Consider the following 17,833-nt stretch of genomic DNA (forward strand, 5'->3'; position numbering starts at 1 on the left):
ATGCGAGTGATGTGTCCTAACAAGGACGTTATCTACTATTTTCTAAACGATCATGAAATCTCGGGGCACATGATCAGCCATTTAACCTGTCACATACGGTTATTCATCTGTTATCGATAACGACGACAAAAATAGTGACAAGCTCTTGGTAATGTGGTCTTTTAAATACAGTAAAATGAATGTTAAAAAAATTGAAGTACAAGATTTGAAATCAACCGATTAAAGATATTTTGATTGATGGAAGTAATAGATCCGATAATAATACTGATCATATACTTGCCGTCTGTAACAGGTTAAGTAATTTTATCGAACAGAACCATTTACACTTACTTATCGAAAGCATTGGCGATTCTTCCTGACTATCATAGCAACTACTTCATTCCTACAACTCAATAGAACGAATCGAAATCTCTGTAAATTCATCAACATCATAATGCGATCTCTTAAAGTCTTTACGAACCGAACAAAACACCAGAAAAAATAAAAAGATTCTATTCAGAGTGAGTTGCTTACTAACGAATAGACATGTTTATGGGAGCGTATCAATTTCGTTTTATTAAATTTAATTTTTGCTTCGTTATAGCAAATCATTCCGTATCAGCTGAGACAATCAAAATAAATATTTCTCTGCGATTCGATTTAAAGGGAAAGGGATTTTTGTGTGTGACGATGATTTGTTTGAGATGATTCCGAGACAATGATTTGCTTAGACCTCGATACGCAGAACACTCGTCATCATTATTATGGTTATTATTGTGATTGATGTTGTCGTTGAGTTATATGAGTACAATTTACGATCGGAATTTGGAATAAGATTTATTTCACGAATTATTGAGAAATTCACGTTAAATTCGCGTGTTGATCTGGATATAACATAAAATAGTACATGGCCATGGAGATCAATCATTGATGGATCTATATGATTGTCTATAAATCGTAAACAAAGCCAACAAAGAAGTGAATGAATCAAAATTATTGTTTCATGAAAATTTGCAATATAGTCGAGCCATATCGAAGAGACGATCATCGGTTAACAAAATAAAAAAAAAGTTCTTTTAAACCGTCTCGACAAGCCGATGGTAGTCATTTAGTGCGTTGAATTACAGAGTGTAAAACATAGTCTCGACAGTCGATCATAGTCATTAAGTGCGTTGAATTACAGAGTGCATATAAGCTTCAAAGCCATCCGCTGGTACAAATTTTTGAAATTTGAAATTTGAATATTGGAACTCGATATAAAGAAATTCTTTAATCATCTCAGTCATCCATCCATACATCCATCCATCCGTAATGCAACTCTCTTTATGTAGAAAGTTTAATAAAACAAAATCGAATCATTCACATCATCCACCAGCAATCGAGCAATCAATTTTAAATAATTTTTTTTTCGATTTCTGTTGCAGATAATGATCTATCCAAGATCTCCACCGCACATAGTGCTCATCATACTGAGTTTATTGGCTGTAGCATATCACATTAATGGATTGGACAATGGTTTGGCCCGAACGCCACCGATGGGCTGGCTGAGTTGGGAGCGATTTCGTTGTAATACCGACTGTGAAGGCGATCCAGATAATTGCATAAGGTAAGCAGCAGAATTAATGGACGGATTCATGGTGTAATATGTTGTGCGTGTTGGAATTGGACGAATTTATTATTAATTTTTTCGAATATTCAAATTTCTATGCTTTCTAAGTTTCTCATTTTTATAATCGTGAGTTTGATGACTCTTAATTTATGCAACGAAAAATATCGTTCGAATTTCGGGAGTTTGCTCTTCTCGTGCATTACATAATGTCTTCACTCAAATAAATATATTTTGTCGGCGCTATTATGCTTATGCTTTTTGTGCTGTCGAACGCAAAAATTTTTTGTGTCTTTTTGATGCTTTACGGGTTCATTATTATGCTGAATGTTATGCAATGAGATATGGCATTTTTGGCAGTCAGAGCGTTTTGATTTATAAGTGGCTTGAACAATATTGTGTGTTATGTGTATAATATTCTGCGTGACGAGCGCACACACATCGTCAAGCTCAGTTGTCGCCATAAGTGGCTCTTTAAACGAGTTAACCGCGACAAATACAACAAAATCGGCTCACAACTTAATTAGATTACAAAAAGCTATAAGATGTGATGGCATTACGGTCTGGTTGTTGCCAACGATGAATGGAAAATTTGATATGATTTTGAGAGGATTTTTCATAAAAAATTAATTGAAAATCTGTTAACTTGGTGAAAACTGCAGGCGGATCGCGATAAATCTGCTACTTCTTTTGTTTAAATCATCGCTTAGTGTTTCATCGAAAATCTTTTGCTTCGACTACAGATGCTTTGCCGTTACTTAAAGATTTATCTGATCCAGGAATTTTAAGGAATTCTTGAAAAAAAAAAATCATGAGAAAATCAGCGTCACTGTTTGATACCAGATAATAATTGATTTTTGACTATACAAAGTAGACAATGAGTGCGTGTATGTTTTTGGAGCAGGTTATGGTGAATACAGTGTTACCTTAGGGAAATTTCGGCTCAGTTAAAACTTACCAGTTAAATTTCTGATCTTCGCTTGCCGTTAGCATTGTATAGTGTTTACGTTGAGCGAAAACCAGTTAAATTTAACTGATCTGCGAATCTGATCTGAATATAAGAGTAAGACCAGTTTGACTGTAATTTCTCTGGGTTTGACTTGAGACTCTCAGACTAGTGAAAATTAACTGGTCAGAAATCACTATCCGGGAACAGCTTATAGAGTTTTATAGACTTTTATAGAGTTATATTTGTGCTAAATAGCCAACTTATACTGTCGAAACTTAAGGTCATATAACAAACAACTCCTGAACCTCTGAAGCTGGTCTTTAGACGCTATATGTAAGGGATCACTTGCAGGTTTTGCGATTTTCTATGAGAAAATTGACTTGGCCACTGTTTCCTCGTAGAAAGTGTGTTGTTTGTATTGAGGTTACTTAGTTGTCCTAAATTCACGAAACGGTTAATGAAGAATTAAATGCAGAATAGTTACATCACATTAGAGACCTATAGGAAAAATGAAATTTAATTCATTTGGCTCCGTTTCGAATAGGCTCACGAAGTTTCTTTAATTTAAACTATCAAAAACCCTCAATTGATCTAAATGAATGAAATTTCATTTTTCTTATAATTCACTAATGTGGCACGTCCCGTTTCTGCATTTAACTATTCAAACAGTTTTCAGAAGAGCTATCTCTGAATTTATAAAAGTTTATTGAAACTTGCTGATTGGCTTCAGAAAACAATTTAGATTGTAAACTATCTAAATGAGAGACAACAGGAAGTATGCTATCTTTCGTGACAATTAACAGATTTTGATCTGTGGTTATCCCTTTTGAACTCTAAGGGAAAATTTTAATTCTAATCATTACACGCGCCATCTCGTAGTCCCCACAAGTTGTTGAACCTCTAACTGCCCTAATTAAATCAGTGTACTTACAGCATTACCGCAGCAAAAAGTGTGTTACAGTCGTTGCTTAATTTACGAATTAAGTGGCCTGCAATATTATTATTAACGGTCGGCAAAGTTTATTACATTCACAACATAGCGAAACAAGCCGCGCATATGTACCTACTATACTTGAAAAATTACTCCTAAAATTATTTAAAATCTTACTTAACAATAAAATAATTCTCGAACCGTCAATTCACATTGTGTTGCTGTATATATACTGTGAGTGTCGATTATATATGTATGTACATTGTACGGCGTTAACATATTAAAAATGATCGCTCCTTTCTTCACACTTTACTGTAAACAAAGATTCGTATCTTTTTCGATGAGAAACACTTAAATTACAATAAATATTAAGCAAAGAAATAAAAAATAATTATTTTACTGAGTTCATTCATGAAACAATTCATGTTCTTCGCATTATATTCTCCTCTTCGTGTGCATTGTGTACGATGACTTTGACACACTTTGCTACCTTCTTTATGCTGTTAAAACATAACAAAAACATTAAGTTCATTAAGATCATAATCCATAAAAAAATGGAATTTTAATGTATACAACAGAGAAGAAGAGTGAACCATTTTAAATTACATCATTTTTTCTGTATCAGATTCACCTGGCTGAAGTGTTAAATCCTACGCGAACCAAAAACCAAAACAATTTATTTTTCGACTAATTTTTCAAAACTCATTCTCAAAGATGCAACACAATGTGAAGTGTGTAGCAAACGCACTTAAATGCTTTATTGTTTCTTTGTTGTGCTGGTAAATTGGTGTATAATTGATTGTTCTGGTCTTTTATTAAATGAATAGCCCCAGCTATGCCATTTGTTCCAATCATTAATTCACGCAGATTGTGCAGTCATATCAAATTACCATTCATTCGCGGTGGTATATGTGTAACACTTTCTTGTCGATTGTTCCGAACATTTTAACAGAGATTTTTGTGTGTGAAATGCTTTGCATTCGATCATATTAGAAAGGGATATGATAAATGCACTGCATGTGGTTTTCAATTCAAAATACGATGAAGTGTGTACCTTCGGTCTTTCTCGGCAGACCACACAGTCGAGTGTTAATCGAACTCATTGCATTTGGTGCAATACTTACGTTTGAATTTCTGTACACTTTCCCAATTGAATTTAATGTAAAATTTCCCAGCCTGAGTGAAAAGAAACTTGAAGCCTTGTTTCGCATTACCTTTCAAAATATGTAGACCGAGAGCCCAGATCAGATGCTTAACAGTAAGAGGGCAGGGTTGGAAACGAAGGTCGGATATTTTTAAATTTAGTTGACAAAGGATTTTTAAAAAGACATTCCTCTGAGGATTTTAACTGATTTTCTGAGGAGTTTCCATACTGTCTTTGCCGGGTTTTCAAGCACTTTCTTTAAGAGTTTGAAGATTTTCTTGGAACTCTAAAGATTCTTTTTAGTTTTCTGAGGATTTGTTGAGGATTTTCTTCGATTTTGAGACTTTTCTAGTTTTCAAAGAATTTTCTTTAGGCTGACTGTAATGATTTACTAAAAATATCTGCAGCTCGGTGTGAAATCTACAGACGAATCTTTTTTCGCTCTGACGATTTGGGTATCAATAGCCAGGAGGGTCTAGGGAGTGGACTGGTCACCTAAATGCCTTTCGAGCACTGAGTGACATACATTTTTGAAAGGCCCTTCGTTCATAAAAAATATAAAAACATCGTCCTAATAGGACCAGTTCGGGTCTGGGCCTCTCGAGCAGTAAACCTAGGATATATTTCACTCAGGTTACATAGTCAGACTACGACATTGGTGTTAAAATAGAGGTCTTGTGTGCAACATGTGAAATTAAATTTTTATTGAAAAAGTCAGTTGGGCCTGACAGGTTTGTTTGTCACATAGAACGATAGAACTTTCAACAAAAATTGTATTTATTGCTTCACCAACAACACCTCAATTTTGACACCAAATTTCGTTTCGGTACAATCTAAGCTGACCAACACTCTCGCCTGTAAGTGCCCTTTTGCCACCCAAAACCGAAACAGAACTCGGACCTAGAAACCTAGACAAAAAATCCATTTTTCCTCTTACAATGGCATTGGTTTCAATCCGTAACCAATGTGCCATTGAGCTCTCGACCTAATATCTATTGCTAACCATAAGACTCATTAACAAGTAACGACGATCGCAAATCCCATTCATAAAGTAAATTGCACGTTCAATCTACAGCTACAGTAAACTGGTGATGCTTTATTGCATCTAATTTCCAATTACATCCTCCGCAAACGCGACAATCACAATCTTAAGCCAGTGCATATTCCATCATCGTTGCGCTCTTTATTCCAGAGATCAAGAGTTAACAACTTTTTTTTTCACCGTAAAATTATTTCCACACGTACACAATCATTGCATGACCGCCAGGCTAACATACATCTGTATAAGCAATTTAATTTAATGAAAGCAAAAGCCGGCAAAAACAGAATATTTTTTCAATAAAAAAATAAAAGATTTTTGTTTGCGATGATGTTAAAAAATGTTGCTGCAATCGAAAGTCAAAAGCGTGCCTGGATTTTAATCAGTTCGTTTAGGTCGTAAAAAAAGAGCAACAAATTTGTTTAACAAAAAAACCGAACGAACGAACCCAATCTCATTTATATTGTTGTAAACAATTTGACTATGGCTCTACCACTATGGCGGGTAATTGTGCTTTAAATTCATTTCGGTTTTATTTGTAAGAAAGTGAATTCAATTTTTATTACACTCCAAGATGTTGAGCGTTAGTGTACACAGACATAATGTGAAACAGTATACAATAATTGGTGGACCGAATGGAGTGTCTCGCTGGTACATTTACATTTTCAAGATATTCTCTTAGATTAGGTGAAAGGGTTAATCGTGATTGGGTGCGTGTGGTTTTGCTATGTTGCATTACAAAAATTACTATATCCGATGGTGTAACCGTGTACAAGAATGACCGTGTTGAGATAAAGTCCGAAAATAATTGACCTCGAGATGTTGTCATGATATTGCATAGTCAGCACACACAAAAAAAAACGTTTAGCAATGGAAAAACATAAAACGCTTCGTTGATAAGTTCAACAAGCCGTATAGAAATGAAGATGTCTCTTGCTAATATAATTGTTTGCCTGTCTCACAACTCAGCATCAAGTATCGTCGTATATATCGTGAAGATGTAAGGTAAGGTACCGCTAAACTCTGCTTTTTGTCAAAACACTTTTTGACAAATGATGTGTTTACAGGTTACATCTTCATTCAGTTGTTAATTGGATGGGTGTTGTCTGTCAATTAATCATCCGATTAATAAATGAAAGTTGAAAGAATTACATGGTCATAACAGTTTGGACAACCCACCATTAATCGGCATTTGTAGCGTAGGATTTTTCGTTTTGTCGTGAAAGATAGACAGAAATCCTGAATGCATTTCTTGAGCAATCAATGTAATCGTGCACTATTGCTGGTCTTGTTGTTTCACTGAAAGACACAGGATGGCCGAAAGAGGCTGTCTACTGCATGGACCTAGTATCGAACTTTAAATTTGATATTCACATGATACAGCTGTATACTGCTCAACAGCATGTAACTTAAAGCACACAACTATAATAGAGAAAATTGCCGAGTTCGGTGCTGAAGTAGAACAAATCATATTCAGTAATCATTTGCTATCAACGGCGACGACCAACATAAGCAATGATCCTTGGCTAATGCCGTGTTATATAACTGAAATGTTTGTTAAAACTTATGAAGTACAAGATTTCGTTCAAAAGATGTAACAGACTCGATTCTTTTTCTTTTCTTTATTCATCAAATAATCTCTTTACAACAAAATAACAATTTTCTGAGATTCAGCCTTTCAAGGGCTTTACAGCAGCTAAATAAACGTCTAAGTGATAAATCGAGTAGCTAGATGCTCTTTAGGACGTTGAGGGAAAACGATGGGAAAACCTCCATTTGAAATTCGAACTAAAAAACAGACTCGATTCGTAACCTTGATGTATCTGTAAAGTTATCCGGAATTCTTTGGAGCCTTTGCTTAAGAAATTATGATAGGTTATGCTAGGCTAACCAGGCAGTCCCAGTTGGGAAAGGCCAACCATACAACAACAATACATTCAATGAGCCTTCCACCTTTCTATCATTGTGTTAACTCATGCTGTTTCGTATGTGGCGATTTTTGTTTTTGATTTGTAATACAGTGGACGTCAGTGAAATTTAGCCATGAATTTGTTTAACCTGTTTTTCAGCTAATAGACAAACAAAACTGGCTCATACAACTTTATACTGGTGAAGTAATCGTTTAAACACCGATGATCAGTATTGTTTGCATTGCATGAGTGGAACAGCTGAAAAATAGCTGAAGCAAATTCATGCCTTAATTTGACTGACGTCCACTGTATTACTAATTTAGGACAAGGGTCAATATGGTTCTTGAAATTGAGATAGCGAAACCGTCATTTCAACTTGATTTCCACATCACCGTAGTGTTCTTTATCACTTAAAACTTATCGTCCATCTGTAGAACAGATAACCACTGAAATGTTTTTACACTGAACATATGGTTGCTGATGAATTTCCTCAACATCTATCACGTGTAAATTATGAATCCGAAAACCTATGGACAGTTTTCGGTTCTGATACTAAATCACGAACCTAGGACCTCAATCTAGCATCAATGTAATTCTCATTTAACTTAAAATGGAAGTGGCTCATGACTCTGACGTCCTAGATTGTTTTTCTTCATGGCACAAAACACACATCCATTGGTCCAAATTACGTGTATGGTTCTGTTGTATCCGCCTCACAGTTTTTTTTATGGGAACGGAATAGCTTTTTGTGCGGCACTCTTTCACCTATCGTTAATTCAATATCCAAGGAAAACAAAAATGGGAGTCTTATCTTCCTTCGATATTGTAAAATGGCGACCTATGAAGTGGTTATTTGATGGCACTCGAGAGGCATGCTGCACGGAAAACTGTCCCGTTCCAATTTCTGTGAAAAAAAAGTGAAGCGGATGCAACAGAACCATAGGCGTCATTGGGACCAATGGATGTGTGTTCAGGATACCTAGACCTATCCAAAGCACCATAACACCATTTGATTTTTTGTTTTGCTTATAGAGTAAACCTCCCATGAGAGATGATAATATAATGGTGTTTGTGTTAGTTCGAACAGATGAAGGACTGATAAACAAAAACAAAAATCAGAAAAAAAAACAAAAATTGCTAAAAACAAAAGATTCCGGAATTGCTCAACAAAATTCGAACATTGCTCTAATGTATCATGAATTCAAAGTTTGTGCAGTTGCACAAAATGGTGCGCAAAGTTTTCCAGACAACTGCAAGCGAAAATCATTACCTTGCCTTTTGACATACACAAAATGATCTTTTACCCTCGAAATCCGTACTACGCGACCAGCATTATCTTTGCTCATTAATCAAATTGCAAATTATGTATTCATCTCAGTGCAACCATACACACTACCAGAACCAATAACTGAAATTTCGTGATTTCCTACATTTTACGTCTATGTGTCGTACATTACAGATAGATCGAATGTGTAGTATCGCTTCAGGGATTTCCAATTTTTTTCGCCATGAATTAATGAATACAATTTGTGAACGCCACAAAACCGTTTCGTTTGTTTCTTAGTTGAGTATTACAGTCTCAGTGTATCCATACATTTTGGAAGACATTTAAAAAGTAGGTGCGTTTTAGTGTAGATCTAACTTCAATTCATTATTTATTAATGTGCAGATCTGTGGTAAAGATCATACATTTGTTACGTCGTCGGTGGAAGAAAAACAAAACAGACTGGGGCTTTGTATTGTACACATCGCACACTAATCGCATTAATTATGATGCCCACTTATATGCCATTCAACTTGTTGCACTTTGATATTAAATTCAATTTTGTTTGCATACATGAAATTAGCTGCGGCGTTAGTCTGATGCCATACATTTTGCCATAGATATTATCCATCGTGATCATGATCATCATTGGCAAACAAATTATACGAAATTTCTGAAATTTAATTAAAGCCTAAGTACTGTAGATGCTAGCTACACACAGTACATCATCAATTCGAATATATATCTGAACATGTTTTATGCATTTAATGATTTCGTATCATGGAGGCCTTCAGCTTTTAATGCTAAGCTAAACAAAACATATTCGGTACGAATATTAATCGCCAAAAGTAATGATTTATGGTTGATGTGTGGAACGAAATGGTTTTCTTCGGTAAAATGAGAGTTGAGTCAACAGATCTGTTCGTTATTTTTGAATTATGTAATGACGCTGTAAGCTAGCACACTGACTGGTATACGATAATCATTGCTTTAGAACCACCACGCCGTGAACTTTTAGCATGTTTGTAATCAGATTGGGACACTGTAATGGATTGCTGGCAATTTGAAAAGCAACAGAAATTGGTTCCGATCAACGCCTTAGCACTAATCATAGAGTAATCCTTCAAATTCTAACGGAGTAAAATTCTTAATAATTTTCTGATAAATGGTTGGTGTTGTGCCAGTCTAACAAGTCGGTATCAAACAGCAAAATAAACTGTTAGTGACCTTAACATTTTAAAAAGCAACAACCACATGAAAACGCTTGAACAAACCAAGCATCTATTACAATTGCATACACACCACAACATTCAATAATTTCAATTTTGCAATAAATTTTGAGTTTAATTTTGCGTAGAAATTCAAGTTTTGCATTCGAATGGATTTAGATAAAAAAAATTGCATCTCATTTACGGGCTTACCAATGGTAATTTAAGTTATGATAATGAAAGTTAAAAACCGTAGTCGTTACGTACAACGTATTCTGTGGCACGGTTTTGGTCGTGAAAATTTGTAATCGATTTGTGGTTTCATGATCGTCAAAAGAGAGCAACTTTTTCCGAAATTCACCAAAATGGTTTGCGATTGTAGTGAAGAAATTGTAAGAATAACCGATTGTCTTTTAGGACAATTTTAGTGCTTTTACTATGTTGAACCAGAGCCTGTCATCGTAAAACTGAGTCCGCAAATTTTCACGAATTTTCAAAAATCTCAAAAATTCGAGCAAATTTTTGAAAATTCGCAAAAGTTCGAGCAATTTTTTGAAAAATTTGAGCAATTTTGTCAAAATATCGTGATAACTCGCCTGTCACATACGGCTTATTCATCTGTTATCGATAAGGACGGCAAAGATAATGACAAGCTCTGGGTAATATGGTCCATTTTATAGTAAAAGGCATGTTCACAAAATTGAAGTACAAGATTTGAAATGAACCGATGGAAGTAATAGATCCGATAATATTACTGTTGATATGATGCTTGCCGTATTATATGTAGCAGATTAACATCTACTGATTGAGTAGAGGTTGAAAGAAATTTAGTTTGTCTGTCATTACCTCACCTCAAAGGGCCTAATCTTGAAAAAATGTTTTCCCAACTGATCCTAAATTTTCATAAAATTTTCAGATTTTTTACATTTTTACAAATTTTTACAAAAATATTTTAAAATTAAGGAAAAAATGTGTCCTCAAAAATAGACCTGCGGTACAACCATTCTCAATAAAATCTTCCATTAGACTTGAAATTCACACCAATTTTTCATCCTATTTTCAGTGAAAATCTCTTCAGAACAATGGCTGATTTGGTAGTAAGCGAAGGCTACGCAGCACTCGGATACGAATACATCAACGTCGATGATTGCTGGCTGGAAAAGTCTAGAGGTCCTCAAGGTCAACTCGTCGCCGATCGCAAACGATTTCCTCGTGGAATGAGATCATTGTCGGACTATGTAATACATTACCCACCATATTGACAGCATTCGATCTTATACATGACATTAAATCATTCTAGGTCCATTCCAAGGGACTTAAATTTGGCATCTATGAGGACTACGGTAATTATACGTGTGCTGGCTATCCAGGTATCATCGGATATGGAAGGTCGGACGCTCAACAGTTTGCTGATTGGAATGTGGATTATGTTAAGCTGGACGGTTGCTATTCGTTGCCGTTGGATATGGACCAGGGCTATCCCGAATTTGGACGACATTTGAACAGTACCGGAAGACAGATGATATATTCGTGCAGTTGGCCAGTCTATCAGATATATGCTGGAATAAGTGTAACTAATTTACCAGCTCAGTTGGGTGGTAGCAATGGATTTTGATTGAGTTTCTATTTTAGCCGAACTTTTCGTCGATCATCGAGCATTGCAATTTGTGGAGGAATTACGATGACATTCAGGACTCGTGGGCATCACTCGAAACAATCATTGACTATTATGGAAACAATCAAGATGCTATCGTACCGAATGCTGGCCCTGGCCATTGGAACGATCCAGACATGGTAAGATTGACTAATTGTTACCAACCTGTCCCGCATTCTTTTAACGATCCGTTACTTGCAGTTGATCATCGGAAATTTCGGTCTCAGCTACGAACAATCGAAAACCCAATTCGCACTGTGGGCAATAATGGCAGCCCCATTGCTCATGTCTGTCGATCTGCGTACAATTCGTCCCGAATTCAAGGCCATTCTACAGAACCAGAAAATCATTGCCGTCGATCAGGATCCGTTGGGCATTCAAGGGCGTCGCATCTACAAACACAAGGGCATCGAAATCTGGTCGCGACCAATAACACCGATCTACCAAACGTATTACTCGTATGCCGTTGCATTTGTCAATCGACGAACGGATGGAACACCTTCCGATGTGGCCGTTACACTGCGTGAATTGGGATTACAGTCGCCGACCGGATACCGGGTTGAGGACTTGTACGAAGATGTCAATTATGGAATATTGAGCCCGAACACGAAAATCAAGGTTAAAGTGAATCCTTCAGGTAAAATTGTTTGATTGAAAATGACGAGAATTGAATGACTCACAAATTTGTGCTGTCTATTTCAGGTGTGGTTATATTAAGTGCTCACGTTCAACCCGAGCGTATAACCAGAACGACGTACAACCCACTAAATTATTATCACGTTAAGTAGGTAGATTCGTTTTTGTGTAAGTCTAATTTATAGGGAAACTTATGTGAAAGTCAATCGTTTTTATACAAAGAAGAAAAAGAAAATCTGCAAATCCCACACGACGAAAAACATTTTGTAATTTTCAAACATGAATTGAGTAATGTGCCAGCCCCATCTAAGTAAAGTGTAAGCAAAGGAGTGATTTTGTTTGTTACCCTTAAAGAAAACTAAATAAAAAAACATACAAAAAAAATCTCACGCACAAATTGTCTTCATTTCCTTCAATTGATTCGAACGATTATACAATCACCCACCTCCAGAATGGATGGATCAACCACACAGAACAATACAATGGAAAACGGTACAATTCAGATGTCTCATACTCATTTAAGTTTCAGAAGTTGAGAGGTCTGAGGTTCAACTCTTACATCCAAGTCCTAGTTTCGGCCCTTAAAATGCATAGTTTGTCTTCGTACGATACGACATACAATTTTGAAAATATGCGATGGCATCTTCCACTACTAAGATTTTGAAAGACTTAGCTCTTTTCATGGCTGTAAGTCATTCAGCAGCTACAGGAGCTACGCAGATACTGTGTTTGAGACCTATTGGTTCCGCAGGTCCACTTTACCTGACTTCTTAATTTTTCAAACCTAAGCTGCGTCGAACAATAAAACATTCATCAAATTCAGCTGGTAGTTACTCAACTTATCCCGGTGTTACAGTGCCTACCTTTTAGAAGAGTTTCTTTAATTTTCCTTAATTTTCTACAATTATTAAACGTAAAGCTTGTGCAGAATCAACAACAGCTGAACTTCACCAGCTGATCAACAAACACTCTCTACTTTTGTAATATACACATTCTAAACAACTAAACGAGTTTACTAGAGTCATACGTGTTGTATGCGCACATAGATGACTTTAACGTATGTATGCACTGCATGTAGAGTAGCTGGCCTTTGAATTGTTTTCGATACAAAGGTATTAGAGAACGTCAGATTTTTTTAACGCTAAATGCCACACACTAACGCTAACGCTAAATCCGTACGGTAATGGCAAATGCCGACGATAAAGGCAACATTAATGAGTTAGATGACGCCATAGCAATATCAGGCACTTTTTCATCTCTGAATATATCAACAATCGCTGTTTGAAATTTAAAAATCAATTCATTGCCATAATTCTAAGGTCCATTAATTTGAGATTTGCCATTTATTTGCAAGAAATTTACAAAAATTAAAAAAAAAATTATGAAATATGGATACATGGTCCGCCATTTTTGATTCCAATTCGAATTGATTTTATTCCATCTTACACTGCATTTGATTCTTTAGTCTTACATCTTGTTAGTTAGTGTGTGGCATTTAGCGTCAAAAAAGTCTGACGTTGTCTATTGTCTTTGTCGACCAGATGGAGATGTTCAGCTGTTGCTGATTCTGCACAAGCTTTACGTTTAATAGTTGTAAAATTTTCAACAAAAATTGTAAAGAAAATTGAAGAAAATTTTAGAAAACATGTTCTTATAGATAGACTGTGAGGTGTTAAGATTTCACAGCACTGCCTACCTTTGAGTTTTTTTTTGCGAAAAAGATCAGGAAAATCGAGAAAAATTCCCAAAGGTCTAGAAAATTGTCCGAAAATCAAGAAAATTCTGGAAAATCGAACCACTTTCTCGAAGTTTTTTTCATTTTCTTGATTTTCACGAATATTAGAAAACTTAAGATAATCAAGGAAATTTTGTAAAATCTAGGAATGTTTTTCTCGAATTTTCTCGATTTCTAAAGAATTTACGAAAATTGGAAACTTTAGGAAAATTTGGAAAAAACCAGAAAACTTTTCTCAAAGATAGACAGTGTTTCATAGCTCCTACCGAATTCTTATAATACTTCCCGTATTCTGAATCCGGATATTTTCAATAGGGTTCATCCTTGGCCTGATCAACATCGACCATTCATCTAATTCAGACAGTAGTTACTCAAAAGATTACCGGCACTGTCTTTCAAAAAAAAAATGGTTACATGCACTAATTTCACTAGTCCATCACTTTGAGTCAAGAAAATTTAAAGAATCAACTCCATTCGAATGCATGAAGATTCTGAAAACGTTACAATTTCCCGAAAGTTATCAACAGACAATGTTCTAACGACCAGGGCAGCACTGGCTACCAAAAGGTGCTGCTGTGAAATGTAGGAGAAGGTCCATCAAGTAGAGAAAAGACAAATTAATAAAATTATTGAAGACGCACGCACTTGTGATTTTTCAAGTTGCCTCATATGACCAGTTAGGACCTAACAAGCGATTGATGAGAAAATGCTGGTAATACAATTTTCTAATCATCTGTTATCGACAACGACAACAAAATAGGTATCAAACTCTGGTTTGCGTTCCTTTATTATGCAGCGAAATGTTAAATCTAATGATGTAAAAGATGTTGGGTCGAACATTAGGTGATCCGATAAACAAAAGAAGTGTCAGATTTAACGCTTCAATAATGATACGGAATATATTGTTGAAAAGTTTGTTTAGGGGATTTTCTCTGTGTGAGTCTTGAATGTTTAGATAATAGTACCATTCTTTCTATGACGAATGACCATAATTATTTCGTTATGGGAATTGATCTCGCTTATAAAGAACGAAGTTCAAGGTCATAATGTATTCAATTTGGGTAATGAGTGAAATTCGTTTTGCACTGTCAGTTCAAGGTTCTCATAACACAGACTAAGTGTGGCCGTGTAAAAGGGGATTCTGTTAACAAGAAACAGTTTTACGCCTTTAAGACCTATAATACAAACATTTTGTCTCATAAATAGCGAAAAATCTTAACAAATGTTGACGAGATCCATCGGAGATTAAGTGAAATCGCCTGATGTTATGCACGGTTTTTAGAAAGAAAACTCATACTAAATCCGTAGGATGGATATGGAAGCGGTTTATTTGTAGCATTGGTTTTGAAATTGAGTTAATCATGGCGCAATCGATAAAAATTATTTCTATTAGCAGTTAAACGTCTTGGTCTAGGTTTTGGTAGATATTTCAATCGACTGAGGGCTGAGTTCCATTTATTTTTGGAATGTAATCATCAGATTAAATTTAGACTACAGATGTGTGGCTCGTAGGGCAACATTTTCTGCCTAAATCACTAATTATTATCATTGCGTGTTTCAGAGTCCATTACAACTTACTCTACTACGAATTTAGGTCTGCGGTGATAATTAGACATAATTCAATTATTAAAGCCATAGCAATGAGAAACCAAAATACATAAATTGGAGACAGTTCGTTATGAGTCAACCGAAATTCTAGTTTATTTGCGACAATAGTCATGCGAGTTCTAAAGTTATCAAATTAAACAAAAGTAGCAGCGTCATCAAACGTGACTGACAGTGAAATTTCGGTACAATAATTGTTCAAAGTACAAGAACAAAAGTCGAATACGAACAACCAAATACGCACAGTAGACAATTTGGCAAGGTTACACAAATTATCTAAGTTCTTTAAAAAAAATCTGAACTAGACATTACGGTACGCTCGTTATCGGTTGTACAAACGCGACGAAGTGTGTATCAGCCAAGAGTGTATAAAAATTGCAATTAAAAAAAAATCCTTACAAAGTACAGACTAACAGAAAATGATAGAGACTAAAGACTATAACCGTATCTTGGGGTCATGGCAGATGACTTAGGCTTTGATATGAAGACCGAATCGTTTATGTGGATTAATGGCACAAAAATTCGACCCGTGCATCACACTAATCATTTCTAATCATTTCTACTGAAAAAAGCTATTTTTAAAGGTACACATCACAACGCCATTCAAGTACTTGACCTCCATCAACAGAGCATTTTAATATGAATATGACCGTGAAAATTTTAATTTAAACAAAAAAAAGTGAGAGTAACGTTAGACTAGACAATAGACATGGAAGTGTATGGTGCTGGTGAGGCTTTTACTTCTCCACACACTTCCGGCAATCGATTATCTGCACCTATTCTTAGTTAAGAATTCGATTTTAAGCTCAATATCCGTAAATATCGTTATGGAAATGGATGAATGTGATTGTATGACCGCTACAATGATTGTAGAATACATTCGCAATTTATTGATCGATAAATCTCGTCTGGATATTATACATTAACCTCTATACGGACGGTATACCTAAGCGATGTGTCGTATTAAAAATAAATTAATATTTAAATGTGTTAACAGACACCCAGTATATGGATACCTGTTTCCTTGAATTCACTTAAACGATCACCTTTGGACGATCACATAAATTTGAATTAATTAAATTTAATAAACAAACAAACAATCGAACGAGATTAATTTCTTCAGCTAATTGGACATTTCCAGCAGTAGAAAGATCAGTAATTAACTTGTACAGAAAGTAGAGTTGCAAGGGAATGCCGACATTGATGACCTCGCCGATGAATACATGAGTAATCTATTGTCGACTGATATAAAAAAAAGCTAAGCAATGAGTTCTTGTGATGTGGTCTTATAGATATAGCAAAATGTATGTTTAATGAAGTAATAGATTTGGTATCAATCCATTAAAAATTATAACAATATGATTGCTGCATTCGAAATTGGTCCATTCGCTGTTTAGAGAGCTACGGGAATGGACCAAGAATGGAAAGTAAAAGATTGCATCTTAATCTCGTGATATGTTAAAGGAAGTAGCAGAAGTAGTGTTGTCGCCCTCGGTTGTGGCCAGAAATCTATGGTCTTTTGAAACCAGGAGACTACGCACATTTCGAAAATTTGAGACTTACATTTTCGCTAGGATGTTGAAGACATTACAATTGACCTTAAATTATATCACAATGTCCTCGGCATTATGATACTCGATAAAAACAATTCGCGCATGCATCGATAAGCTTGAACGAATGGCGCATTTTTTATTTACAATTGTCTAATCAGCATGTAACATTCAATTTGTTATCAAATATTTATTTTTTCATTTGCCGAAATAAATGAATGAAAAACCAACAAGATATTGGTCTATTTTCGTCATCCGAACAAAGAATTCGTGCGAGAAGAAGGTGTGTGTATTGTGTGGTTGATAACACGTTTCCAAAAATTTACAAATTCAACAAAACAATTCTATTGCGCAAGTGACTTACGAAAACGAGTAATTGTAAAAATAAAAACTTTTAAATATTGAAAGTCCCAATCGAACCGCAAATATATTTTCGTTTGTATACACATACAGCATGTAAAGTGCATTCAGATCGACTTTTATAGGAAATTTAAAATTCTTTTGATTTCTTATCACGTATCGGATGCAGTTACGGTTTGGTATTTAAATGTGAGTTAATGATCTGAACCAGGATGTAAATTTCACGCTGAAAAATTCAATTAAAACCAATAATGAGATTAGCC

The 17,833-nt window shown here is 35.4% G+C and overlaps 2 protein-coding genes across 3 annotated transcripts in view; one reads left to right on the forward strand and one right to left on the reverse strand.

Moving 5' to 3' along the window:
- LOC119075334 (alpha-N-acetylgalactosaminidase) overlaps positions 1–12,694 on the forward strand; it is a 40,395-nt gene extending 27,701 nt beyond the window's left edge. For both annotated transcript variants that reach the window (XM_037181764.1, XM_037181762.1), the window contains exons 2-7: positions 1,404–1,585; positions 11,094–11,268; positions 11,331–11,600; positions 11,663–11,824; positions 11,886–12,321; positions 12,387–12,694. In XM_037181764.1, coding sequence (XP_037037659.1) covers positions 1,407–1,585; positions 11,094–11,268; positions 11,331–11,600; positions 11,663–11,824; positions 11,886–12,321; positions 12,387–12,472 — 1,308 coding nt within the window. In that variant the 5' untranslated portion in view covers positions 1,404–1,406 and the 3' untranslated portion in view covers positions 12,473–12,694. The remainder of the gene's footprint in view (positions 1–1,403; positions 1,586–11,093; positions 11,269–11,330; positions 11,601–11,662; positions 11,825–11,885; positions 12,322–12,386) is intronic.
- The window catches only part of LOC119075331 (6-phosphofructo-2-kinase/fructose-2,6-bisphosphatase-like), a 61,033-nt gene that overhangs the window by 33,481 nt on the left and 9,719 nt on the right, over positions 1–17,833 (reverse strand). The gene's annotated exons all lie outside the window — the stretch shown is intronic.

Source organism: Bradysia coprophila, unplaced genomic scaffold, assembly GCF_014529535.1.
Source record: "Bradysia coprophila strain Holo2 unplaced genomic scaffold, BU_Bcop_v1 contig_200, whole genome shotgun sequence".
Classification (NCBI taxonomy): Eukaryota; Metazoa; Arthropoda; class Insecta; order Diptera; family Sciaridae; genus Bradysia; species Bradysia coprophila.